Genomic DNA, 27,133 nt, shown 5'->3' on the forward strand with positions numbered 1-27,133 from the left:
TACCAGTAATAGTCATTCTGCGGCTTGTATCGCTTTAGATTGGGATGCTTCACACAGAAAGCTATCCAGTGGTTGGTGCAGAGTATTACAAGTTGTCTTTCCAAAGGAAAAAAAGGGCATTAACATGGGTTGTGCGGCCACACTATCCCTAATCTATGAGTGTGCCCATGATATTGCAGGCATCAATGTCTTCCAATTGTTTCAGAATGCTCTAACATCTATAAGATCAAAAACAGAGCATGGCTGGGCACGAGAGCTGACCCTCTTATTACTATCAATTTAATCAGCAGCACCCTCATGGAAAAACACAAATGTGGATGCAGCTAAACACTCCAGCAAACAATGCAGCTATATCTCAGGTTGCAAAGAACAGCCACATTTACCCAAATGAAGGCCAAAAGCCACATGTACACTCATATGCATGCAGCTTTTTTCGATGAATCCAAAATCTATTCATAGAAATTGTTTGCCCGAGAAATCCATCTGGAATGTTTGCAAAAATCTCTTGTAGAGTAATGAATGTGGAAATGTTTGGCATCACCTAGGTCCAACAAAGAATAAATACGAATATCACCATGAATGACCCAAGCATCACTGATGTGTTAAGAACCAATGCACAACTCAAGCTCTCAGGTGATGTGAAGTCTTAAGAACCAGATGCCTTTACACTCCTTAGCAACAGAACACACTCATTCTGAATAAATATCTATGTATAAAGAAACCAAGAGTAACCTACTTAACACAGGCTGTTACCACAGCAATAGACAAATCAAGTACTGTATGTTCTCATGTGATCAAAACGCACATCTAAGTGCGGAAATTAAATGATAGTTGCATATGGAAGAAAATGAATCACAGCCTCATCTACAAAATGATGCACTGCTAGGGGAAATGCCAGTAGAACCATATCCAATCTAAAGCTTCTTGAAAGTGGTATACCGAAAAGACTCTCGACAGAATATGAATATAGGACACTCTGACAATGATAGATGATTTACATGGATTTTAGTTAACCTTTGGTCACAAGTCTTCCAATTTCGCTGAAGCATTATAGCAAAAGTAATTTGTCCATTAAAGATGGCCAATCCAAATACTCTTGGATGAAGGAGCATATTAGAAATCAAAAAGAATGAAGCAAATGCTGCATCTTATAAAAATACACATATCGTACTACTCCGTGTCATCTACATGGATACGTTTAAAACAGACATTCTAGACATGCTTCTACCCTTTAACCGCAGCAGAAGAGCAATTTGAACCAAGATATAAATGTACAAAACATTTTGTACCATTTTATGTTTTTCAACACACCAATGACAAAACCTAGATCAAGAGGCAACAGACAGAGCCTGAATACAAAACCTGTAGCTCGAAATTGATTTGGACTCAGGAAATTATCTTCCCAGGACTACGGCCCAGAAATTCAAGCCATACATCCCGTCACTCTTAACCCGTGCTCACCTACTGTGCTGAACTCAGTGGAGCCTGCTTGCATGTATGACCAAGGACTGATGAGATAAGGACAAGTTACTCTGATCCACTTGATGATGCTCTGACAGTCCTTAGAAGGTCTGGGGAATGTAAAGCTCAAAGCCCATCTCAGGTTTGATGCTCCAAGTGTTCTATCGGGTACACTAGCCACGTTATAACCTTTGATTAAAATGACAGGTTCTCTTCCTGGTTTATCTTCTCTTGCTGGTGCTGGTTTATCTTGGAAATACTATCCAGTTTCCCAAAATCTCACCTGTCATGATGAGGGATTGTTTAAAATGCTAGACAGTTTAAAGATTGTAAAGTTGACATTTCTTTATTGATAACTTCAATTGACTATTATCTGTTTTGCAAGGTATTTGTTACATTTATCAGAGCATGTGGGAGAGGCGGAGCTGTATCATTAATTCTCATTTGTACTAGAAATGCACAACACTAAGATTCAACGGTTTTTGATGATTTATTTTTAGGGGAGAATTCTGTGGCCCTGTAGCTGTATAATTGAAATACAGGTGGGTACAGCTTCTCAAACATCACCTAAAGCACCACATCTGTATTACTTTCCCATGGAGCTGTGAGCACCGCCCAATACTTTTCTTTCAGAGCGGAAAATATTTCCTGCCTCATGAAGAGTAAAGAAATTGTTTCAGTCCGCCACAACGAGAAACAGGATGTTGGTTATAGTATTGGCCTTGGAGTATTGGAAAAAGGATGTTAAGGTGCTAATTTATGTCCCAGTAACAAAGAAGCAAAAAAAGATCATGTTATTCAAAAACAATTTAATATGAACAACAATTCCATATAATTCTGTGAATCATTCCAAGAGAACAAAAGGGAGAGAAAAACAAACAGACAAAAGAATACATACAAATCTCGTTAAATGTTGGTACATTTAAAATACATAGCTGCACAGCCATTAGAAGGTGCATCCGCATGCATACCCTCACAAGAAATGTGCAAACCCACACTTAACTAATAAAACATGAGACGTCTGCCTACCAGGCATGATAACTCACCAATAATGTGAAGGTCCCATAAGCATCTAAATGGAAAACCCAATCTTGCTCCTCTTCCATATATCCGGTTTCAATATAAACAAGTGCTGGTGCTGTGAAAAACCAGAGGGTGTTTCACAACCTAGTACCCAGGGATCCCATACTTAGGTGGCCTTGGAAAGGTCATCGAGATCACCTAGGTAGGAGTCCTTAGGACATGGGGGGGAAGCACCCAATAGTAAGACATGGTATCCCCTTTTTTCCATAACCCATCTAACCCTTATCCATGTCTGTTTAATGGCAAACTACAAATCTCATAATTCCTCGCACTTTATCTTGACTGTACCAAGGAAGATGAGGAATGAGGTCAGAAGGATTACCTTCCCTGACTTGCATTGGCCCTGTCCCTTTAATGAGGCCAGGCAGAGTAGGGCATGTAGTTCTAATCATGTACACCTGCCACTTATTAAAACTCCTGGTGAATATAAAAGGTGGCGTGCACAGGCACACTTTGAGCGAGGCTGGGTACAAGAAGGAACAGTTCCTCCCAGGCTGATGCAAACCAGGCTGTGGGAGTTGGAAGGCCAATGGGCTGATCAACAGTTGAGAGGAACAAGAGAAAGCCAGGCAAGTTTACCAAGCTTTCGGGATGCCGGGAGTGTTAGAAAAGCAGAGCATAAGAAAGAAGCCTTCAATTTGCTAGGAAATGGCCCAGGATCCTCCTGGGTGAATGGCAGAGTTGGGAGGAGCAGTGGAGGCATTGGTATCTGCCTTGAGCTGCGGACAAAAGATGAAAGAAACTAATTTAACACAACCAGTGAGTTATCGAGGGCAACAAAATTCTGGTTGATGTTAAAGGGAAAGTGACTGATTTGAAAGTTGAAGGTTGCACATGTACCGATAAAATGCGAAAGAAGAGAACGATTGTTAAAAGAAAAGGATACAAAGTAGCAGAGTGGTCCTGTGAGAGGAAGTCACACATTCCAAAGTCTGTGAAATGTTATGAACTTTTGAAAGATATTACAAGCGGTGATCAAAGAAAAGAAAGTTGAATAAGAGAAAAATTAAATATGTGAATTGTGCAATATGTCGAGGGCAAAAGTAAAATATAAGAACTACAATAATCAAGAGGCATTTGGTGGGAAAGAACTACCAAGAGGTATTGGTGTTATACACAAACTTTTGAACAGGCCAAGAGTGCAGACTAAAGAGTGAGAATTATTGGTTTCACAAGATGAGTATCGATTGTGAATTGAAAGAATATTGAAAGAGAGGTCGAAGTGGTCATGCAGTTTTGAAAGTCTTCAACAGTGAAATATTTCTTAGATAAAACATGGGGACGGGAATCCCCATGAAGAATGAGACAGGCTTGAGCCGAGCAGGTGGAAACCTGTGCAGAACTGAGAAATTGAGAACCTATGAAATGAATATTGATGGCAAGGTGGGTGAATCATAAGGAAGGGATTGAACTACCAGAAGTTGAAAGCCAAATATTGAACTGTTGAACTGCACCAGTCCTACACGCGTGAGGGATCATGGGTACAGTCGACGTCACACTAGGGATAGTATTACTGGCACGCCCTGTGTTGACACCCATTTTTGAGTTTCAAAAAACAAACTGTAATACTCTGCAGCTTCCACTAGATGTCGGCCTATGCACAGCATTTGAACTAAGCAGATTCCACAAGCCCCAGAAATATATATATATATAAAAGGTTAAGGGTGTTTCAGAGCAGGTGTGAAAGAATGAGAGTGCGATTGAGAGTGTGAGTTACGAGAGTGGGCGCCAGACAGAGGGTGCGGAAGAGAGGGCATATGAGGGAGAGCATTTGCGTGAGGAAGAGTTTGAGCTTGTACGTGTGCGTTTTCTAATTTACCAGTGGAAACCCCACAGCACATGTTGTCTTTCATGATGAGCTGCATGGGTCTGAGTATCAGAACAAAGACAAGGTCTAGTTAGAGTAACATTTTATTGAGGGTCCTTTGGATTCTTGAATGGTTTAGAAGGATAATGAATGTTAATACATGTTTGTACTGTGTCCATCACCACTGTAGTTGGCTTGTTTGGAAAAAGGCTAATTGCACCGCTTTGGTCTCTTGGATTTGAGAGGAAGGGAAAAGGAGGGGTAGGATAGAAGAAACAGACTAACAATTGGTACATTAAAAGGGGGTTGTGGGGCCTGGTATGTGATAATAAAAGTAGGGCTGTATGGCTAGTCATCTGCAGAAAATTAGATGGAATGCTTTGGAAGGTGGCACTGGAAATTAGCCAAAGCACGGATATGTGATGGACCCCAGAGTCTTATCAGGTAACTCTTCTGGTTGTGCCCGGCTACATCCCAGAGAAATAGTCTGGTACTGCCACACCAACCGTCAGAAGGAACAGAGCCAAGAATTGGCTTCCTCCGAGTGAACATAGTGAGAGAGGGAATTAGGAGGAAGGTTAAGTCAGCTCTCCAAGAACCATGTCTGTGAATAGGACAGCCTAATAAAATTGCTAAAATTTCTGACTGGCTATGTGGCTTGGATCATGACGAAGACATTTCAGTGTCCACCATATTGAGTCTTTGGATACTATAATGTACTGGGCGAAATTGGGCTCAAAGGCCAATACTATAACCAACAAATGTCCTGATGCGTGTGCAGCTTTTTATAATTGCTCTACTAATTAATGTTTTGCTGGATGTGTACAAGTAATGATTTCATGTTAAATCTTTAATCCATACTGAATTAAAAGGCAAACAATACAAGCTCAGGTTGTGATTTCCAAACCAACCACCATCATAAAGGAATGTACTGGCTTCAGCCCTCTTGAGGGTTTACCTGTATGAAGGCAGAAGGAAGATTGGCCTGTTGTACACTTCCTCTGTGACATGGATGTCCTCTTCACAGTTTATTCGGACGGAGTGAGGTTCCTCTTTAAAGAGTTCTATGTCGTTATAAACATAGTAACTGTTGTCACTCAACTGTGCAAAGTCATGCAGCTGAAAGAGATCAACATTGAAAATTTGTCAATTCAGGGTCAGTCATTCCCCGCCCCCCTGCCATCATGCCCTGTCCGGCAGAGAGAATTGAACTAACCTATGAAATGATTAATTTAGCACTGCCTCCATCCAATGACTACATGCATGTGTTCGCTTGGCTAAACAATTCCTGGTGGACGAAATAACGGTTTTCCAAATTACTGAGGCATTCTATAACCCAATGAAAGGTTGACGCTGGGTCGTGTGTTCTCTTATAGGGCTCTGTAAACGATAACATTAGGTTATGGTGTAAATCCAGGCATGCACACTCACACAACGAGTAGGGCCTTTTAAACTGGAATCAAGATTGTGCTTATCCAACCATCATTGCAAATGATTAAACAGACACCCTGTTAATTCCTTTTTTCTTATGGAAGGCTGATCTCCCTCTCATTTAATCTTAAAATATACCAGACTCCTGTAAAATGGAACTCTATACACAGCGTGGTTAGCTTGTGGTTTGTAAACTTTGTCCATCACTAATCAAGAGATATGCATGGATGTGTCCGTAACCAAGCAGAATGGATGGCCGAGACCATCAGAGTGCGAGGAAAGAAAACAGATTGAGAAGCAGCTCACACTTTTGTTTTACTAGAATCTGAAGTGGACATTATTGCATCTTATGGCTGTTGCATTATGTTAGACCCAACTTACGGTTTTACCCATTACTTAACTTCATTCTACCAATACCCCTTTGGAACTATCAGTGTGATGTTTTGCAGGTATGTCTGAATGAACAAGAGCAATGTTCCTATGCTTACAAAAACTTCCAAGATATGGGCTTTAATAATATGCAAGGAGAAGCTGTTTTTTCTAGAAATCTGGCTGCTCTCTTTAGCACAACAATGCAGATATCGCCCAAAGAGTTTGGTCAACGCAAGATATTGTATTCACAGACAAACAGAAGGGACAGACCTGGAAACATTACAAAACGCTGCTCGTCTTTGAAGAGCAAGAACTCCATTCTCAGTTCTGACAAAAGGACACACTTTCATTAAACAAGTTTGCCAATGTTGGCTTAAAATAATTCAGGTTTTCTTCATCCTGCAACGCAGGGAAGGCTTTAGAAAAATACCAAGATAAATAACCAAAGTAAGGTAATGCAGCGCAGAAGTAAAAACACATTGATCTACCCAATGTACCAAGCAGTGGGGGGAACAAAACATGCTTTTAAAATCATCATTTACTAATTTCTTCCCTACTCAGACATCTCCATTCGCTCTTGCAAAATGTTGACTGCTATAACTGAGCTTTAACCAGGAAGCACTCGCATCAAACAGCAGCCACCTGGCACCAAGCTTCCTCTCTATCTCCAAGAGGTTTGGCAGCGAGCCAAGCCTTTCTGTAGGTAGACTCATATATTGGGGCAAACCATGACATGCAGAGCTCTCAAATTGTCCCAGGTAAAGCATGAGTGGTTTAACCAGTCCTAACTTTATTTTTTTTGCATTTGATGCTTGTAGGCTAGTCCTTCTTCGTTCTAAATGAAATACTACATGTGCTAAAACATTCAGACATTGACCAAAAAACGAAAATAAAATGTTTTGCTTTTTCTACTTTTTTTAAAAATGAATGCGGGGGAGACCTCGCACCCCCTCCTCGCCCCACCATACCATAACTTATACCCTTACCGCACCCATTATTTACTATACATATACAAAATTACCTACAATTTTTGGTAAAAAAAATGCGGTCATTTCTCCTTCAGTTTTTTTGTATTCGTTTTTTTCTACGGATTCCAGACATGATAGGGTTGGATGAGGTGCTCAATGCATGCAATGAGAAAACTTGATATTTATTTCCATTTAATTCAAATGGTACTTTAAGACCCGGGATAAGCAGTGGCACCGAGTATTCAAGTGATTCAGGCCAGGGCACACCCTGGGAAAAGGAATTTGCCTAAATGTTACTATCCTTTCAATGGCACGTCCCTATCATCATCTGGCAACCGGCATACCCTGGGAAATTCAAGAATGGTTCCCCTGGTAGTAAGAAATGTCAGATGTTTGAAATATGAATTATATTCAAGCTAGAGGGTTCCGTTTGTTGAGGAGGTCGCCATCTTGAGCACAAGTATAATCAGCAGTGACCCACATGATGCCTAATGTGATGTTGTCTGAATCTGGACAGGCATTTTGCCTGTTTTTCTTTCTACCGGATTTAAACGGGAGAGAAACGTATGTTGCGGACTTGTGATCAAACAATTCTGAATTGCACTTAAAACATACACAAGGTAATGTGTTGCTTAGAATATTGATTTTTAGCTAAAAATATTGGACAGAAGTTGGTTTTCTGAAAATCACACCCAAAAGAAGAGTCTTCTGCCTTAAAGCATGAAATCTTCAGCCCAAATTCACAAGGTCGAGTAAGGTGTCAAAGGGATTTCCTGCTCTGCTACAAATGTACACACATTTTAATGTGCATTTCAGTCTGAATTATTATCGCAGACTCTATGGGTTTGCTGAAAGGTTCTACTCAGGCTAGAATGATCCATTAACCCAAACACAGGCCAAGCTTTGCCATGAATACAAACAAATTCCATTTTCCATGAGCTTTCTAACATTTTCTTTCGCTGACCCATTTCAACTTCACTCCAGGATTCTGCATAATGACAGCAGTGTACCTAAGGCAGCAAGGATCAGCATTCAAAGCCGCTAAACAGCTCCAGCTTAATTACAATTCTGGCTCCTGGCATCAATGCTATAATGAAGGTAAGGTTTCCATAGACTCAAATGAAAGTCAGCTTTTGCTCACAATTCACAACTCAACTCTTATTCGTCAACACAATACCACAATCTACAGCAGGGATGGCCAACTCCATGCCTTGAGGACCAGAAACCTGTTGGATTTTCAGGATACCGCTCATTAATATTTATGAGATACATTTGCGTACAATTCAATTCTAAAAGTATGCAAATTTTCTCTCATGAATATTAATGAGGGGTATACGGAAAATCCGTCAGGATTCCGGCCCTTGCGGCCTGGAGTTCAACAACCATGCTCTGCACCATACACCATGCAGTGGTTCTCCCACAGAGCACTGTTTTTCAATGTATCAAAAGTCCACGGGAGGAGAGACTAACCTTTGCAATGGTGGGCTGATATGGTTGCCAAACAGCCATGCCTGCAACTTGGGGGGACTGCTGTACAGGGGACTAACAGAGCAGAAAGGTATAATTCCCCCAATACCAGAGGCAAAGGGCTGGGAAGTGAAGACCGTTGAAGAATGTAGACGCCCATGTTCGCAAACAAGGCCATATCTCCTTGCTCCCAAAGGTCCCAGGGAGGTTGATGTGTGGGGAGGTTTGTGGGGAGGAGAAGTATTGTTTCCACTCATCGTCTTGCGTGTGAATTCTATGTTACCACAACATACGGCTTCTAATGAAAGTCAACCATATGCTAGCAATGTCATTGGTGTCCATTGGAAAATTCACCTGGAAACTTGCCGCATGGGGGCGACATATCCAAAAATGCACCCTCATTAAAATCAAACACTTTCCGAACATATTCTACGATGGGAGTTCATAGTATAGAATTATACCGCTCCTAGACCTTTTGGGGAAAATATTTTAGGGGTCAGGAAAAAAAAGTATTCTACCTGGCGACTTTATCCAGGTGACATTATCACATGGAAGCCAACTGTATCTCACCACCACTTCAGAATACATGAACATCCTACCTCTTTCCGGATGGCAAGTTCTAATCTCGCCACTCTGCTTCCCTTCCCCAAGCTGTGCAGATTTTCGTGAAGGTTCTCTTTCCCTCTCGGCGTGTAAGGTACGAAGTCACCATCTTGTCGTAAGAACACCACTGGCTCTTCGCGAACACAGAAGAACATGCACTCCTGCAAGAAAACAACAGTATGAACACATTCTAAAGGCAGAAGATTCTTGAAAAAAAATTATTTTGATGAGATTCCTAAATGTCAACATGACAAATGAAACATAACAAAATCTAGCTGGAGCACCAAAGATAATGTGCAAGAAGAGAAAAGCACAATAAAGACAAACTTTGAAAGGGCACAACACTTATGCCTAGTAGGGATGTGGAACGCCATTTAGTATTTGTTTTCTCTTCCTCAAATAAGTGGAGTTTAGAGCAAGATATTCCTGGATTTAAATCCAATCATTCTGCGCATTCAATTGCGGATTGCAGAAAACCACTTAAAAAGTCACTGCTAACCCAGGGATAAAGAAGCGCAGAGAGATTCTGATCAAAAGCAGAAACCCATGAAGTCTAATAGCAGCAGATTCATGACATGTGTCACTCTGGTCGCCTACTAGTGTAACTCAGTCAGACATCTCATGTGTCCCCTAAGTTTGAAAATTCTGAACATGTAAAGGAAATCAAAAGTATGGGTACATGTAGCACTTCTTGACCAGGAGACCGTTAGGTGATTTACTAAAGTTTTCTCCTTGAAAGAGTCCCGGGTGAGTGTGTTGATTAATAAATAGATGGCACCTTTTATTAATGTGGATTAGAACATGCCTGGAGAGGAAATGTGCATGAAGTGACAGCAGATGACCATGACTGCAGACGATCTGAGAGAAGCAGAAAATTGAGGTAATGGACCGTCCAATGCCAGAGGTACGGAGTAAGAGCATGGTAGCTGGAAAGTGGACATTGAAGAATGTAGTCTCAAGTGGGCCAAAGGCCAGTCGAGAGAGGCTACAGACAACCCCAGGCAAGTGGCCATCATGCCACCAAAATATGCAACACAACTCATTATGGGTTTCATTGGACTGTATTGCTCTGAGGTTTTAAGCAGGATACCTCTCGAGAGGGGGGCAGTTTCATACTGGAGCAACACTGAGCCCCGGTCAGTAGGTGGGCCCTATTAAAAACACAAAGTTTCTGATATTATAAGTGCACCTGGGAGAAGGCAGAACAGCTTTGTGAGAGAATTTACAATTGGGGCAGATTCTTCTGCTAAAGCCACAAGGTAGCTGGATGGTCTGTCTGCCGATGCAAGCAGTACAGTCCCTTGAAACAACCTCAAGGCTTAACTTCAAAGGGAACCAAACGTGGTGATGGCCGGAAGGTTTAGAATTAATCTTAACTTCTGGCATTGCTCTGGGCATCCCTCCAGCACATCGTTCTTCACCTGCCTAGCCATAACAAAAGGGCAAAGACCATATGCAAATCAGGCTTGGTCTCACTCCAAATGGGCAGTCCAGCCCGATATGCTTGGTCACATCCCTTCTACACAAGACCACAAGCATCCCCAAACATGTTTTGCCCTTGTGGATAGCTCGAGTCTCTAGGCGTAGCCGGCAGAGGGCCCACATCAGAGTATACCCGTCCCACTCTTGGTGACTTTCATCATTGGATGTTCTTGAAGCATCCTGTGAGTGTGACTCTTGAGAGCCTGGGGATGAGAGGTTCCGGATACACAGACATCATTCTGCTTAACGCATATTGATTTTTCTCATCAATCAAGCACCTGCTATTAAGAACTTTGTGGAAAACGAAGTCCATGGTTCGCATTTTAACTGCCTGTCCCTTCTCCTATTTTGTTTTTGCCTATGAATAGGGAGGACTCAAGTATTTACAACTGAGCAGGTTTCATCTCTGAAAGAAATGAATATGAGAAGCCAAGACTGATAAATCGTATAAAATTCCAGCTCTCTGTATTATGGCTCTAGGAAACAGTCTAAGAGTTAGGACGGGGAAAGGTTAGGTATGGAATTCATTCCAAAATAAAGTAGACTCCAACAGAGTGATGTGAAAAACAGCAATTAAGCATACCATTTTAGCAGGGTTTTCCTGTCTCCCTCTGGAACATCTTCCCTGCCTCTCTCATTTGACCAGAACCACCTGCGGTTCCAGAAGCAACTCAAGACCTTCCTTTTCATTTCCGCTTTTTCTCTTCCTCTACCCTGCTGATGCAACCGCCTGCTCCGCGCTCCTCTGAACTCAGGCCCATGCTCCTGCATGTCCAATTGCCCTTGCACTGCTTCTGGGCTTCCCCAGCTCCTAAGGGTTGGTATCTGCAAACGCACAGTCCCTTCTCTCTGCACTTATGAGCCACCTGCTGGCTGCACTTGTGAGTTAACTGCACTTCCCCCTTCACCTCCCCCCTGGCACTTCTCCCCTTTCCTTCGTCCCTACACTTGCGCAATCTGAAGGACACACGGCCTTGTAAGATTGTTATTTTGTCCTCCCTTTTTTTTCCACTCCTTGTTTTGTCGCGCCCAGAAACACTTCCGTACAGGCGTGTTATAAATGCCACATCATATCATATCCGATCCCAGCAGTGAAACGGCAGTTACTTGAAATAAAATTCCAGTTTCCAGGGTAACGGTCATGCAGCCCCAGGGAAACCTGGGCCCTTGGGTTCGGGTGTCCAATCTACATGAAGAGGGAGGCCTGAAAATGCTGTAAAGGAGATCCCTTCTTACCAGTTCCAGGAGCCAGACCTCGTGCCTACTAACATGTTGCTCATCCCCTATGAGGATAGTGGACGAACAGCCATTAATTTGTGAGCGACCCGGTTGATAAAAAACCTCCTGAACCCCTTTTTTATGTGAATGAACAGCCAGTGGTCTTGCGAACAAAATACAGTGTTAGACAACATGGACAGGCAGCCAAACAGTGGATGGCAGCATCATGGTGGAGTCAGACACAAGGTCAGACTTCCTACTGTCCCCACATTCTGACACCAGACCTCTGTGCTTTCCCTTACCTAGAGGTGTAGGACACAGAGCTTGAGCCTTGAATGCTTGAACCACAATCACATGCAAAAAAACATTAGACAGCAGCAGGGGTGTTGCTAGGTTTGGAAAAGATCCGGGGCTATGCTAATGTCAGGACTGTCAGGACTGAGAGCTAGCGGACTTTTTGGTTGTAACCCCTGAGCTTCTATCCGGGGCTACAACCAAAAGACCTGGGGCTATAGCCCCCTTATCCCCCCCCTCTAGCAACGCCTCTGGACAGCAGCCCTGAAATACACAGCACAATATGCAACCAATGGCTGCACAGTAATTTCATACAAATGAGCAGGAAATCATAAACTAAGCATTAAGGTAAGCATGATCCAAAATGTTGCCATCAGTCAATTTAAGAACGGTGGGGTTTAAAAGGCAACATCTGAACCAGCAGAACTTAAGAAAATAGAAGCGGGAACCGGGAAAAGTGGAAAGTTATAAATGGGGGATAATGAAAGGGTTTGTGGAAAGCAAATCGTCAGAGAAAGTAAAGGCAGTGAAGTTGGATCCTAGTTGTAAGTTGGGGAACTGAAGCGTGAAGGAGAACATGGCAAAGTGTGATAGAGAATTAAGAAGTCAAGATGGTGAGGAGTACAAAGGACATGGTGGAGAGGCCAAATGACAGTCGCCTTCTTGTCGCTACAAACCTTGTGCCCATCACTCTGAAGTTTTTGCAGGACCTGTCGAAAGCCATTGAGGCTGGGCTGTCCCATGCCAAATATCGCATAGTCTCCTTTAGCCTGTCGAAAGTTGGGCGCTCCACAGCTGCTTGTAGTATTTAAGACATCCAACTTGCTGTACACGTCCCGGACCATGAAATATTTACCCTGTTGGAAGAAGGAACAGCACCAGATATTCGATGAGCCTTCATAAAAATAAAGCCTGCTCCCCACAGTGCTGAACAAAACACATGCTGCAAATTCTGATCTCTAGAAATAGAATAACTGTCTGTCAAATGGGGATCGGGAACACGAGCCACCAAAATGCTTTCATTTACACGCATCAAGGGAATTTCTCCTTTGCGATTGCCTGAACTGCATTTTTCTATTACTGAAAAAAACGAATGATATTTCAAGATTTCAGTTCTAGCTGGAAGACTTGTGGAGTTGGAAAAAGTTCCTTTTTAATGATGTTCGACATATGATCTACCAATGGCAGAAAAGAGGTGAGGTAGTACTCCAGCCGTGAAGGAACAGGTACTGGAACCAACAGCCCACCACACCACCATCAAAAACTGGAAGGCCAATTCTAATAAGCAATACACTCTCTTTCACTATGTAGCAGGGTACAGCCCAGCACATGGCCACAATTACCACTTGCGAGCAACCTGGCTGTACCCTACACCATCATGTTAGTCCCAATGCCCGAGTCAGCTTGATGCTATATCCAAACCCACGTGTGCTCCGATTGGATGGCCTACTACACAAAACTGGTTACAAGGGCTCGTAACTGAAAGATGACTGTGATCCACCAGTGGACTGGGCGATGGAGCAAGTGTGTAGGTGGCAATATAGTCATTTTTCAGTTCTTCTATGAATATGATGGCATACTATGATGCCACCCTTGTTCCATTGCCATCCCCATTTACCCGGACTCTATGTAGCTTTCAAATGAGACGCAGTTCAGAGTTGGAACAAAATACATGAGCTTAAACATTGTGTCTGTGGGATAATTTTCAACCTCCTGAATGATTTCGGTATCGCCATTCCTTCTTCAAATTCTTCACAAATGAGTCAACTGATCCAATCAAAACGGCTTCGCCTCAGACCTATTCTACTACTATTTTTATCGATGTGTCAGATTCCCTCAATGCAATATGGTGGTCCCTCTTTATGAAGGGACACTCCTCGATAAGGCTACCTACCTCAGCGATAACACAGTGACTGCGAGAGAGGCATAAAAAAAATCTAGCCAGAGCAGAGAATTCTTTAGGAGAAACAGCTCTAGACCCAGTCCTTTGCCTCTCCCTTCCCTTTCTAAGAGCCCTGGCAGAATCTGAAAGGCCAGAAGATTCATATAAAGTAAGAACCGAACTATGTTCATCCGTAAAAACTCTGGCAATCACTCCCATTCCTTTTCTAGACCAATAGCCATTTAATCTGTTTTCCTAACATTCAATTGCAAAATATTTGTGCCCATCAGCGAGCAAAAGAATCATGACCTGTGGAAAGACAACGCATTGATGTGTGCTGTTGATCAGTCCCTGCAATCTTCTGCTCGTGGTCACAATCCTAAGAGAAGAGCCACAAAGCTTGAAGGTAAGCACAAGAAGACAAAATACATTGGCTTGTGCCACTACAAACTTAAACTCTTTAAGCCATCAACTCTTGTTTCCTACCTACTAGGGACAGTCACCCTCCTTGAGACCCAAGATATTGCTACCTATGGGACAATCTACATTTGGCTTTCAATGGTCATTAATACATCCACTATAAATTCCTTTGATAAACTTTCCACCCGGACAGGATTCCCATCCATATTAACTATCTTCTGCTACATGTCGAAAAAAAGGCAAACCTGCAGCAGTGGCTAGGGTTGAACGCTGGCCTTCAATGTCAGATACGACACACATTCCTGGGCACCTATCTCCTTTTACATGGTTGCTAATATTATGTCAACAGCATTGCTTTTTTGTAGCGTGCTGCTTTTCTTAGACATGCTAGCATTTGAAGACCTCTGATCTCCTACCAATGCCACAATGGAAATTGACATACGATACAAGAAGAGAAACAAAGAAATATTCTATGTGGGGCAGTATATATGCAATGCAGATTTAGTTGGAGGATTGGATTACATAGCCGTTTGATGGAAATAAGTAATAAATTATACTTGGGAGCACTAAAAAATATGATCCAACAGGGTGAATCCCTATCGTTATGTGAACCTTTCGGCAACCATATGTTCTTCCCAAACCCAATTCAGCAACTTTTTGGGAATCCCTCATTGCCAACGTATCACCCGGCTCAATAGTTTGTGTAATGAGGGGAAAAAAGGAATGTACTGTGAAGCAGTGCAAGCTGGGATTTGCTATGTGTCATTATGGCACGACAACGGAGAGCAGCACACTTGAAGCATGATGTTGTTACATTGCACAGTGCTGCTAAAATTGCTTCACTCCAATATGCAGATAATGAAAAGTGAAAAGCAAAGACAAAAACAGAGAACAACTCGAGATGAACTAGGCAGCTGCTAATGATGCCTTTAATTGGCTTTTGATGAACCGCTTGGCTTTATCACACCACATTGACCTTTATTGCCACAATAGGTAATGTGGGGCATGCCACTAAGAACTGGGTGGACCCAAGAAACTACCCAATGTGCCTACCAAATGATGGAAGAAGTAGGATCCCAATAAGCTAACGAACCCAGCCAAGGCACCGTACTACCCCACCAAGGATGTTTGTGAATTCTCCACAAGGGACATTTAGAACCCTATCTACAGGGAGATATAACGCCTTGAAAAGACTGCTGGCGAGACTGTTCCAAGTGAATGCTGAACCCCAGGTTGTTGTGAAACCTGGACAAGTGACTGCATATGACCAGGTTGTGGCGAGACCTGCTCAGGCGATTGCTGAACCGGAGGTTGTGGTGAGACATGAACATGTAAATGCAGAAACCCAGGCTGTGATGAAACCTGAACAGATGAATGCAGATATTCATGGTCCTTACAAGCCCACACAAGTGAATACTGGAAGCAAGGTCACGGCAAGCCATGCACCAGAAAGCCTTGAAGCCTGGGAGAAAGACCCATATTGATTACAACGGTCTGAAAGGGGCCAGTCTGGTGGAGTACCAGTGGTTGAAGATAAATCCAACACTCACCTGGAGAGGCTAATAATTCAAGGTGCAAGATTAAAGGGCAAAGGCAGCGCGTTTATCTTTTCGGTTTGAAACTAGGGGTGGACTTTGTAGAATAGGATTTGTTAAAGTTGTTTGACAAAGACTTGGAACTTTTTAGCCTATGGGCTAGACAGGAGAATAATGACTTATTAGTTATAGGTTAGAAACTTTCTCTTTGCCACAACCTTTGGACATTGTGCTTTAAATTAAGGTGGTCCACTAAATTAGAGCTCCTTTTATATTTTCGACCTACACCACCGGAGGTGGTGGTCACTGGAAGAATACTTCAATTTACATTGGTCTTTTCCTGGCCCCGTAAAGACTTAGATCCCCCTTTTCGTTTGTACAGACACCATAAGTCCCTATAGGCTTTTTTTCCCCCAACCCACACTTTTAAAACCACACTAATAAACCTCATCATTTGGAACATAACCTGCTGTTCCCACATGTGGCATTGCTCGACCTCTAACGAATTCAGTTTACCTGTACAAGGTAGTGCTCTGGCATGGTGTCCGAAATCCGTCCAACTGAGTAATTGGCCTTAAGCAGGTCATCATGAATCTGAAACTCTTCTTTGCAGTTGTACCTGAAAAGACACATACAATAGTGAAGACCACAAAACAGCATGGCTGCGCCCCACTCATTGTAAGGTGGTGTGCTGTTGCAGAAGTGCTGCTGTGATCAATAGGTACTGGGCAACAACAGTAGTTTGTATTCCAGGATCAACCTGAAAATAACTTTGGTATTTTTGACAATGCACAGCAAAAGGTCTAGCAGTCCTTATTTCTCATCAAATTGTATGTGATAAATTCATTTTACATTCCATGTCAGTATCTGGGACCGAACCTAGGGAAATTTAGTACCAGGAAAAGAATAGATGAATCTTAAACAAGTGAATATTATAAATCGGGTCAGGACACGTTGTAGAGCAAGTATAACGGAGGAAATCATGGCATCCTCACCAATAGGGGCCACCAGATAGCCCTTACAAGCAGCTGAGATTCCCTTCCCACTGTGCCATTCTGGCAGCAAAACGTTGCTTTGCCATGGCTGAAAAAATCCAGCCTTAATAGAACTGTAACCACCCATATATTTCATAATGGTTAACTGTGCATTCTGGTATTATAAGGCTGTTGGGGTTCTCATAAATGACAATCAGCCATGTCACGTTGAGATTTCCTTGGGGAGGGGGGGGGCAACAATGCATGTTGATCATACAAACAGAGGGTGAAAATGGAAGGGTGAAGGGTTAAGAGTGGGGATGAAGAGTTGAGGGTGAAAGGCTAGTGGTGAAGTGGTTAATAGTAAATGGTTAAGGTGAATGCTTAAAGGCAAAGGGTTAGGGGAGGGGAGGGGATAGGAGAGTGTTGGCGGTGAAGGCTGAAGCATAAAGGACTACAACAGTAAGGGGCTAGTGTGAAGGGTTAAGAATAAGGGATGAGGATTAATCGGTGATGGAGTTGGGCTAGGAGTTGAGGAAAGTGTCAGGGGATTGTTGGGGATGGAATACAAGTGATGATGAATGGGTAAGGATGAAGATACTAGGAGTGAAGGGTTGGTGAAAGAATAATGGTAGGGAATGAATGGTGCGTGATAAGAGGTGAAGAATTATAGGTGAGAGCAAGGAAAGTAGAGTGAACGGCTAGAGGGTGAAAGGTTAGCATTGGGAGGTGAATTGTAAGAGGTGAAGGATTAGGACTGGCTAGGGCTGAGGGTAGTTGTAGTCCAAAACATCTGGAGAGCCAAAGGATGCAGACTCCTAGATTTGGGGTAAGAGATTAGGAGTTAGAGATGAATAAAGTAAGCATAAATGGTTAGGATTAAAGGGTTGTGATGAATGGTTAAGGACAAGAAGTTATTGTAAGGGTGAAAGTATTTGCAGTGGACACACGCCAACTCGTTGCCCATATTTGGTTTCCATCATGTTTTGCACAACATTTTAAAAGGGAATTTCAAAAGGAACTGTTTTTGTGCATCCTCTATGACCATATCCGCTGCCTCTATGCTCGACCCAGTGGCTGGAATATCACAAAACATTACAAATATAAAGTGTGTGCCGTTTATATTTTTTGGGAAGGATTTATTCAGTTCCTTCCATAGAGTCAAGTATCTGAGTTTTCTAAATCACCCTTCCTTATTGGAAAACATTTCACTCAAAGTTTGTCGAGATATTAATTAAAATATATACATTGGGTTTGCAAACCTACCCCGTGCTATATTTCATCCATTCCCTACTGGGCTAAAGCTTATCCTCCCATCCAAATACTTTGCTTGGCTACCATATATGCACACTAAAGGTGTATCAGGCAGAATCAACTGCACCCAACACAGGAGATCATCCATCCTGTGGACTGACCTCGGCCGGAGCAAGGATGTATGTCTCCTCATACAAAGAGGCCTTTTCGTGCCCCAATCTCTTGCAATGGTGCCAGATTTGATGTTTGTAGAACCAATCAAGAATCCCACAGAGCCCCTGCCTTCAACACTGTGAACCCTCCCCGCCCCAAACTCCTTTCTCCCTTGGCTTCAAGGACACTGTAGTTGACTGGATGGCTTATGTCTCCAACTTTGTCTTCTCCACCTCATGGAAACCCAACACCACCACACCCTCACCTTGTGAACGTACCTCACATATCAGTTCCAAGCCCACTCCCCTTAAACCTCTACACTTCATCCATTGATAAACTCATGTCTTCCTTCAGCTTCCACTATCACCTACTCACAGATAATCACATAGATTTCTCCTTCCCCCTCCTTTACCCCTGCTCCCCCATCACATAACTGCCTCACAACCATCTGACTTTTGCAGTCTCCTAAACTCTTCTAATACTGCAGTCTCCTTTCTCCCAGCCTCCGATGCAAACCCAATCTCCTTTCTTTCATCTCCGTCTTCCCTGAATTCCTCAGCCCTCCTCTCATGACCCAAAACTTGGAAGGTCCTCTTTCATAGCGACCTGTAACTCTTCTAGTTCATTACTCTCACTGCCATTGGAGCCAAACGCATCAACATAAAAAGTGCCTGCTTTTTAAACACCACTTAACAGAAGCTGGACTGGTGGGTTCTGTAATTCTCTATTAGGCACAGGGACAGTCAGATGGAGATCCGGTCCGACTGTTCACATTGATGCTGGACATCAATGCAGCGTAGTGGACCGAATAGCTGAAAGTTACGAGACGGACAGGATCGCCATAGCAACTAGATGCTTTTCAGGCATTTGCCCATGGCATATTGATGTTACCAGGGAACACGCCGGCTTAGGACTGGTATGTTCTATAATTCTCTATTAGGCACGAACGCCGTAATTTTGCAAGTTTGTGGATTCTTAACATATAATTGGAGTTCAATATTTGAACAAACAGACTAGATATGAAGCCCTGAGAAGGACCTTTGCTCGAAAGAAGTGTCTGCCTTTTTGTTAAATGTATTGTGCCATATGGATATTAAATATCAGTTCTCATACTGTGAAATATTAAATGTTGAGCTATTTTCTTTAGTGGTTAAATTTGACTTACAACCAAGCCAAGAGGTTTTGAGAGCGTCTCAATTTAGGTTTGAAGGATTAGAGCACATGGGAGCAGCATTGTTTCTTTATGTGTATTATTATTTGGCCTTGGGCTTAGGCCAGCTGCAAAGATCTATGCTAGCACCCTCATACAATAATCAATTGCATTTTCAGAGTAGCTTGTAAAGTTGTAGCTCAACTCGATAGCAGCCCACTTCTGATTCTACAAGGTACAGGATTTATTGCGCAGTTTCCAGGTTGCCTATGACTGAAGGGATTGGCTGAAACTCCCTTTGCATCACTCACATACACTGAGCAAAGCATCTATCCGACTACTTAGTGAGACCTCTACCATTTAGCAGTGGCGGTCTCACTAAGCAGTGAGACTTAAGTTGTGACAGGTGAACACTCAGCGATACTGTCAAGATCACCCAAGGAACTATGACAAATCGCACAAGACTTGGAGCTTTGGCTGGTTTGAACTGATTAGGAGGACATTTTCACCTCAGCACTAGGAAAGACAGGTACGCTCATACATTTGAGGGAATTAACTTGTATAGGGGCACCAGTCTTATATATTCATATTTGTTAATGAGGTTAACACAAAGATTTGTAGTGAAAGGATGATTAACAGCTATTGATCAGTTTTCCTTATCTTTACATGCCAGTCCACCATGGACCCAATCTATGATGGTAGCGCTTTGTGATCCCGCACTTGTGAAAAGGAAAGAAGTCGCGGGGTGAAAATGCAGCCCCAGAGTGACAGGAATTGAGAGGCCATGCAAGTCCCCATTTTCATATTGAAGCTGACTGATGTGGATACCCATTGGAATATGCAGACAAGTCCAAAACCTTTCTTTTCCAACATACTGAATGAACGAAAATGGAAAGGAACTCAACTGAAGGAGAGTGTGCCTCACAACGTTGATATTGCTCACTGTGTCCAATGGATTGCAAAAAGACATGTGTTGCTGCAGATGCTGACTTCGTGTAAACTGGGAAAAGGCACATTTTGACAGATTCAAAACTGCAGCAGTACACATGGGAAAATATACATTGAAATGCTGTGCATTTGAAAAATAAAAAGGAGGAATTGTGCCTTACATTTAAAAAGTGAAGCCAAGCAACATTTCATTTGACACAGAGAAAGACACATACTTTCCACAAATTAACTGACATTTAAATGGAAAGACCTACTTTGTTTTTAAAATGGACATGAATTTTCCATGTTAAATAATAGCCTATCTGTGGACAAATCAAGAGGAACACTCATGTCTTTTCAACCATCAGATTAAAGAAATATGTTAACACATGGACAGAAGCCCCATACGCAATGTAAAACGTTACATGTAAACACATCTTTTTGATTTAAAATGCTATGTTTCTCAGAATTATACATGTAACTGGCTGCTGCTGCTTCCCCAAATGAACTGCAGTATATCTGGAACTGTGACCTCTAGACCTTTGCCTGAGGCCCACTAGGAGGATAGGCCGGGTTTTCAGTTTAAAATACAAATAAATATAATGTCATGATGCCTACCTCCAAGGAGCCAGACAGGGCCCGGCACCCTCAGAGGCAGGCAACATGTATACTAGGGAAGTCCCAGCCACCCCAGATAGGGGCTCTTTGGACTCAGTCCTGGCGCCGTTGGCGTCAGGCTCATAAGGGATAACAGTCCTGGCACCATCGGCGCCAGGCTCATACAAGATATGGAAGGAATAGTGTTTGGTGCAAACTTACCTGGCAGACCATGCTGCAATTTCCTTACCTGGCAGATCATTCTACAACTTCCAGATGAAAAAGGAACTACTTAACCACACGGGTGTGGCTGGTGGCAGGATACATACCTGGGACTACTTGAAAAGCTATTTAAGCCACGCCCAGACAGCAAACCACGCTTCGCGTTGTTCTGCTCATAGCAGCTGGACGCTCACCGTGCCTGCTCCTGCTCCAGTCCTCCACCACGCCTGCCAGCATCCTGGAAACACCTAAGGATAGAAAAGGGAAGAAGAAACAGGTGAAAACAAACCTTACCTGTTAAAGCTGCATTCCGGATTCAGCGCGCCAATGTTCTTGCAAAAAGACATCATTTTAAATAATCACTGCGTCGCATACATCTCGGCGCACTTCTCTTACCTGCACGTGGCGCTTTCGGCTCTGCGACGCCCATCCGGATCTCCTGCAGCATTCCAGCACCTACAGGGAGACGAAGAGAAGAAAGCAAGGTGAGAAGGGGAAAATAACCAAGAAGCACTTACCCGCCAAGCTAATTCTTCTTACCTTCGGTTCGATGCCATTCCTTGGGGCTTTCAGCACCCCGGCCCCTATGGGGAAAAAGCAAACATCACATTAGTGAATGCAAGAACCGTAGCAAACGAACTATTTTAAACTTACCTGCTTACAGGTCGGACTCAGCTTCTGCTTCATATCGGCTCCATTTCTTCGGCATTCTCGAACTCCGGCCCCTAAGGAAAAAGAGACAGGAAAAGACAGTAGTGGGCCTACACCAAAACTCACCTGAAATCGGGTTTTCGACGGAAACCGCCCTCAGCCCGGAGTCTTCCATTACCTGCAAAAGAGAAGAGGAACAGTTTAGACTCAAGTTTGCCATAAACATTCACGGTACTTACCGGAATAGACAAGCGAGCTCGAACTTACTATCCAGTAACGTAACTGGATCCCAACGCGCCCTTGCATCAGAAGCAGGATGGAGAGCTCGCCTTTTCAATCCCTAAGGCGAGTCTCCACAGGGAATTACAGAAGGGTTGCAAGGAGGGTCAGAAGGGGAACGGGAGATCAACACAAAACCCGCAGAGTATTAACCCTTCCTTTTCGCTCACAGAAGGGTATTCATCCGAGCTAGACAAGCCGGATTTGGGAACCCAGCCACTCCATCTTCAGGGTGCTGAACATCTCCTTCGAAGAGGCCACTGCCGTCCAGACCACGCCCGCGCCTCCATGGGAACCAGGTGAGCGTTACAGAACGCGAAGCCTACCCACAATTACCCACCCAGGCGCCATGGAGACTTCCGAAACAGACCAACTGGCCCAACTATTGGGGGAATTACGGGCGGAAGTTCACGCCGCCTGCCAAGAAACCAACATTCTTCGAAGAGAACTGATCTTGTCCAAAGAACGAACCGATGACCTGGCTAAACAGCTTTTGCAGAATCAGGCTGGACAAACACCATTACCTGCTTCCGGGAGAGAGTCCACTCCTATGGCTTCCACTAACCCGGTGCAAATTAACCTGCCGGGAAACATGCCTTTGGCCCCACCTGAACGTTTTGCGGGGAACCCCAAGAAATACGCTGTTTTCATGAACCAATGTCGTTTACACTTTTTATGTAGACCTGGGGCCTTCCCTAATGACCAAACTAGGGTGGCTTTTGTTTTATCGTATCTCAGCGGCTGTGCAGCCGATTGGTCTATTCCGTTGGTAAATGAAGACGATCCTATCCTTCGTGACTTTCAACGCTTCCAGGCTAGTATGGAGAGATTATTTGCCCGGCACGCCCAGGGTGAGGCCTTGGATAACGAACTTCTGTCTTTGCGTCAAGGGAACCAAGACTTCCTATCTTATATCGCCACATTTAACAGACTGATCGTGGAAATTGGGTGGCCTGAGAATAAAAGAATCACCTTGTTTCATCGAGGACTTCGTGGAGAGCTAAAAGACGTTCTGGCTCAAATTGTGAATCCACCCCAACTCTGTGAGGAATACATTGATTTAGTGATCCAACTTGATCATAGACTCCAGAATAGAAAGACTGATCGGACTAGATTTGAAACTCGGGCTTTGGTAAAAACCCACGCAAACCCCAAGAGTACCGACACTTCGGAGCCAATGCAAATTGGGGGAGTAAAAGGACCCCTAACGCAGAAAGAACGAGAAAGAAGACGGCAAAACCAGTTATGTCTCTATTGCGGAGAGTCTGGACACTTTCTACGAAATTGCCTGGTAAAACCACCGAAGAAGGTGGTTGGAGCCACAGACCAAAACCTTCCAAAATCTGATTCGGGAAACGATCAAGCCCAACAAGCGTAGAGGTCCGCTTGGCGAGCGTAAAGACAAACTCTTTGACCTCACATTTCATCATGCCAATGACCCTCGTGGATCCAAAGCAGCCTCAACGATTACATGGCATAAAGGCCTATCTCGACAGTGGGGCTATTGGGAAATATGTTGATCTTGAATTGGCTTCCAGGATTGGTCTCCCTCTCCGACCAAAAATCACCAAAGATGTCATTACCACGGTTGATGGGACCGAAATTGCCTCTGGGCCGGTAACACATTCTACCACAGAAATGACACTGGTTGGCCAAGATGGTCATAGGGAAACCATAGTGTTCGACGTAATCAAGGCTCCACAATTTCAGGTAATCTTGGGGATCCCTTGGTTAGAAGCACATAATCCTCAAATTGACTGGTGAGCAAAGAGTATCACCTTTCCTAACTGCAGACAAACTTGTTATTCCGGAAATCCACAAGTGGGTCTAGCCTCAGTAACCTCTGTGTCAGCACAACTACCACTTGAGTATCAGGACTTTCAGGACGTTTTTACAAAAAGAACAGGCCAACACCTTACCACCTCACTGGCCATACGATTGTCAAATTGATCTGGTACCCAATGCTCAACTGCCTTGTAGTAGGATTTATGCCCTTACCGAAACAGAGAATCTTCATTTACGCCAGTATTTGGATCAGTATCTTGCCAATGGGTTTATTCGCCCGTCAAAGTCACCGGCTTCTTCAGCTTTGTTCTTCGTGCCGAAAAAGGAAGGCGACCGTAGAACATGTATTGACTATCGCGCCTTAAATCAGATAACGGTTAAGAATCGTTACCCCCCTGGCTCTGATCCCTGAACTCCTCGACCAGGTGAAAGATACCTGCATCTTTACCAAGCTGGATTTAAGAGGGGCTTACCATCTGGTGCGCGTCAGAGAAGGCGATGAATGGAAAACGGCCTTCCGCACCAAATACGGACTCTTTGAATACCAAGTGATGCCCTTCGGGTTGTGCAACGCACCTGCTGCCTTCCAGTATTTTATGAATGACATCTTTCGAGAACTCATAGATGTTTGTGTCATCATATATATTGACGACATCCTAGTGTACTCTTCCTCGGAATCTGATGACCGAAAACATGTTAAGGCCGTCCTGGAGAAACTACGCCAGCACAAACTATTTGCAAAGCTCGAAAAGTGCATTTTTCACGTCACAGAGGTTGAGTTTCTTGGTTTCGTCCTAACGCCAAAGGGAGTTCGAATGGACTCACGGAAAGTGGACACGATCCTCAAATGGTCATCCCCTAGTTCTGTGAAAGGGGTTCAGAGCATGCTTGGTTTTGCCAATTTCTATTGAAAGTTTATCCCGGAGTTTTCTCGAGTGGTTCAACCCATCACAGCCCTCTTACGGAAAAACAAACGCTTCGAATGGACTACGGAAGCAGAACAAGCATTTCAGGAACTAAAACCTAAATTCACCTCTGCACCTGTGTTAAAACATCCCCGTCCAGATCTCCCTTACGTTGTGGAAACCGACGCATCTAGTTTAGCCATGGGAGCGGTTCTATCACAGAGGGACCCAGTCTCGAACCAACTGCATCCTGTGGCCTTTTGGTCCAGAAAATTCTCAGCTCCAGAAGTTAACTACGCAATCACAGATAAAGAACTATTAGCTATCAAGTCAGCTTTCAAGGCTTGGCGTCATTACCTTCTCGGCGCAAGACATACTGTTACCGTAATTACAGACCACAGGAATTTGCAATACTTAAAAACGGCCAAAGCTCAATCCTCACACCAACTCCGTTGGGCCCTGTTCTTTGCAGAATTTGACTTTGTGATCACCTATCGCCCCGGCTGCAAGAATGGCAAGGCGGACGCACTATCTCGAATAGGAATGGGCGATTCAACCCCAACTCTAGAACGAGTTCCGATTATTCCCGAACAGAGAATTTTGGGGGTGATCTCCTCACAAACTCTAGAGGATATTCAAACTAGATATTTTCGACACTGCAGCCTTGCAAGAATGGAGCCTGAAAGATCCCAGATTTTCAATTAACGATTTACCTTATTTCCAGGGGCGACTGTCCTTGCCTCAAAAGGATTTGCAAGATCTCGTTATTGCCCATCATCATGAGACACTAATGGAAGGACACCCGGTCATCGCTAAGACTGAAGAAAAAATTAAAAGGCATTTCTGGTGGCCCTCCTGGCGAAAGGATATAAAATCTTTCGTGACGACATGCGCAGTGTGCGCCCAAAATAAAAGTCAAAAGCAAAAACCAGCCGGTCCGTTACGACCTCTGGACATCCCACCGGCACCTTGGCACACTTTATTGCTGGATTTTATAACTGACCTACCTCCTTGTCATGGATTTAATACTATACTGGTAATTGTAGACCTCTTCTCCAAGATGGCCCATTTTATTCCCTTGAAAGGGCTGCCTTCAGCCTCCACCCTAGCCAAGGAATTTCTTGAGAACGTCGTTCGTCTACATGGTTTTCCATCCATATTAATCTCCGATCGGGGAAGCCAGTTTATTTCTCGGTTCTGGAAGAGATGTTGCCAAATGGCACAAGTTGATGTGCGTTTATTTACCAGCCACCATCCTCAGACCGACGGCCAAACCGAGAGAACAAACCAGACATTGGAACAGTATTTATGGTGCATGCTGCATCAATCAGAATATAATTGGAAAGACATTTTATGGATTGCTGAATAGGCGTACAACAATTCTGTGCATTCAGGAATTGGCCAGACTCCTTTTTATACCTTTTATGGCCACCATCCCAGAACTTCGGATCTTGAACCACCTCAAGGCCTTGAAATGCCCGCCGTGGATAACTTACATGCCACCATAACCCGAGCCTTCAAAGAAGCCAAGACTCATTTACAGCAGGCCAAGGACAAATATAAGGAAAATGCTGACTTACATCGGAGCAAAGTACCTCCTTACCAAGTTGGAGATCAAGTTTGGCTGGTGACTAGACATCTACCACTTAAAGGCCCGCAAACTTTTAACCCAAGATACATAGGGCCTTATCCAATCAAGGCTGTAATCAACCCGGTAGCCTTCAAACTCGACCTGCCCCCCCAACATGCGAATCCATCCGGTTTTCCACGTATCACTGTTGAAACCTGTACAACCCGGAACCAGGCTACTCAAGCCACCAGAACCAATCCCAGTGGATGGGGAACTGGAATTCGAAGTTAAAGACATATTAGATTCTAAGATGTCCAAGTCAAAGGTTTTTTACCTAATTGATTGGAAAGGATATGGACCTCAGGAGAGATCTTGGGAACCAAGCGATCATATACATGCAATTCGTCTAATACAAAAATGTCATCATAAGTTTCCACACAAACCAAAGCCTCCAGACAGTACATCCTTGGGAGGGGCCTTGGGGGGGAGGTACTGTCATGATGCCTACCTCCAAGGAGCCAGACAGGGCCCGGCACCCTCAGAGGCAGGCAACATGTATACTAGGGAAGTCCCAGCCACCCCAGATAGGGGCTCTTTGGACTCCGTCCTGGCGCCATTGGCGTCAGGCTCATAAGGGATAACA

At 43.7% G+C, this 27,133-nt stretch overlaps 1 protein-coding gene across 2 annotated transcripts in view; it reads right to left on the minus strand.

The window, feature by feature from the left end:
* Positions 1-27,133, minus strand: part of PALD1 (phosphatase domain containing paladin 1) — a 1,254,976-nt gene that overhangs the window by 661,591 nt on the left and 566,252 nt on the right. For both annotated transcript variants that reach the window (XM_069610500.1, XM_069610501.1), the window contains exons 3-6: positions 16,540-16,642; positions 12,864-13,043; positions 9,189-9,353; positions 5,310-5,470 (exon numbers count right to left, since the gene is read on the minus strand). In XM_069610500.1, coding sequence (XP_069466601.1) covers positions 5,310-5,470; positions 9,189-9,353; positions 12,864-13,043; positions 16,540-16,642 — 609 coding nt within the window. The remainder of the gene's footprint in view (positions 1-5,309; positions 5,471-9,188; positions 9,354-12,863; positions 13,044-16,539; positions 16,643-27,133) is intronic.

This window comes from Ambystoma mexicanum, chromosome 8, assembly GCF_040938575.1.
Source record: "Ambystoma mexicanum isolate Mex_15411 chromosome 8, UKY_AmexF1_1, whole genome shotgun sequence".
Lineage (NCBI taxonomy): Eukaryota > Metazoa > Chordata > Amphibia > Caudata > Ambystomatidae > Ambystoma > Ambystoma mexicanum.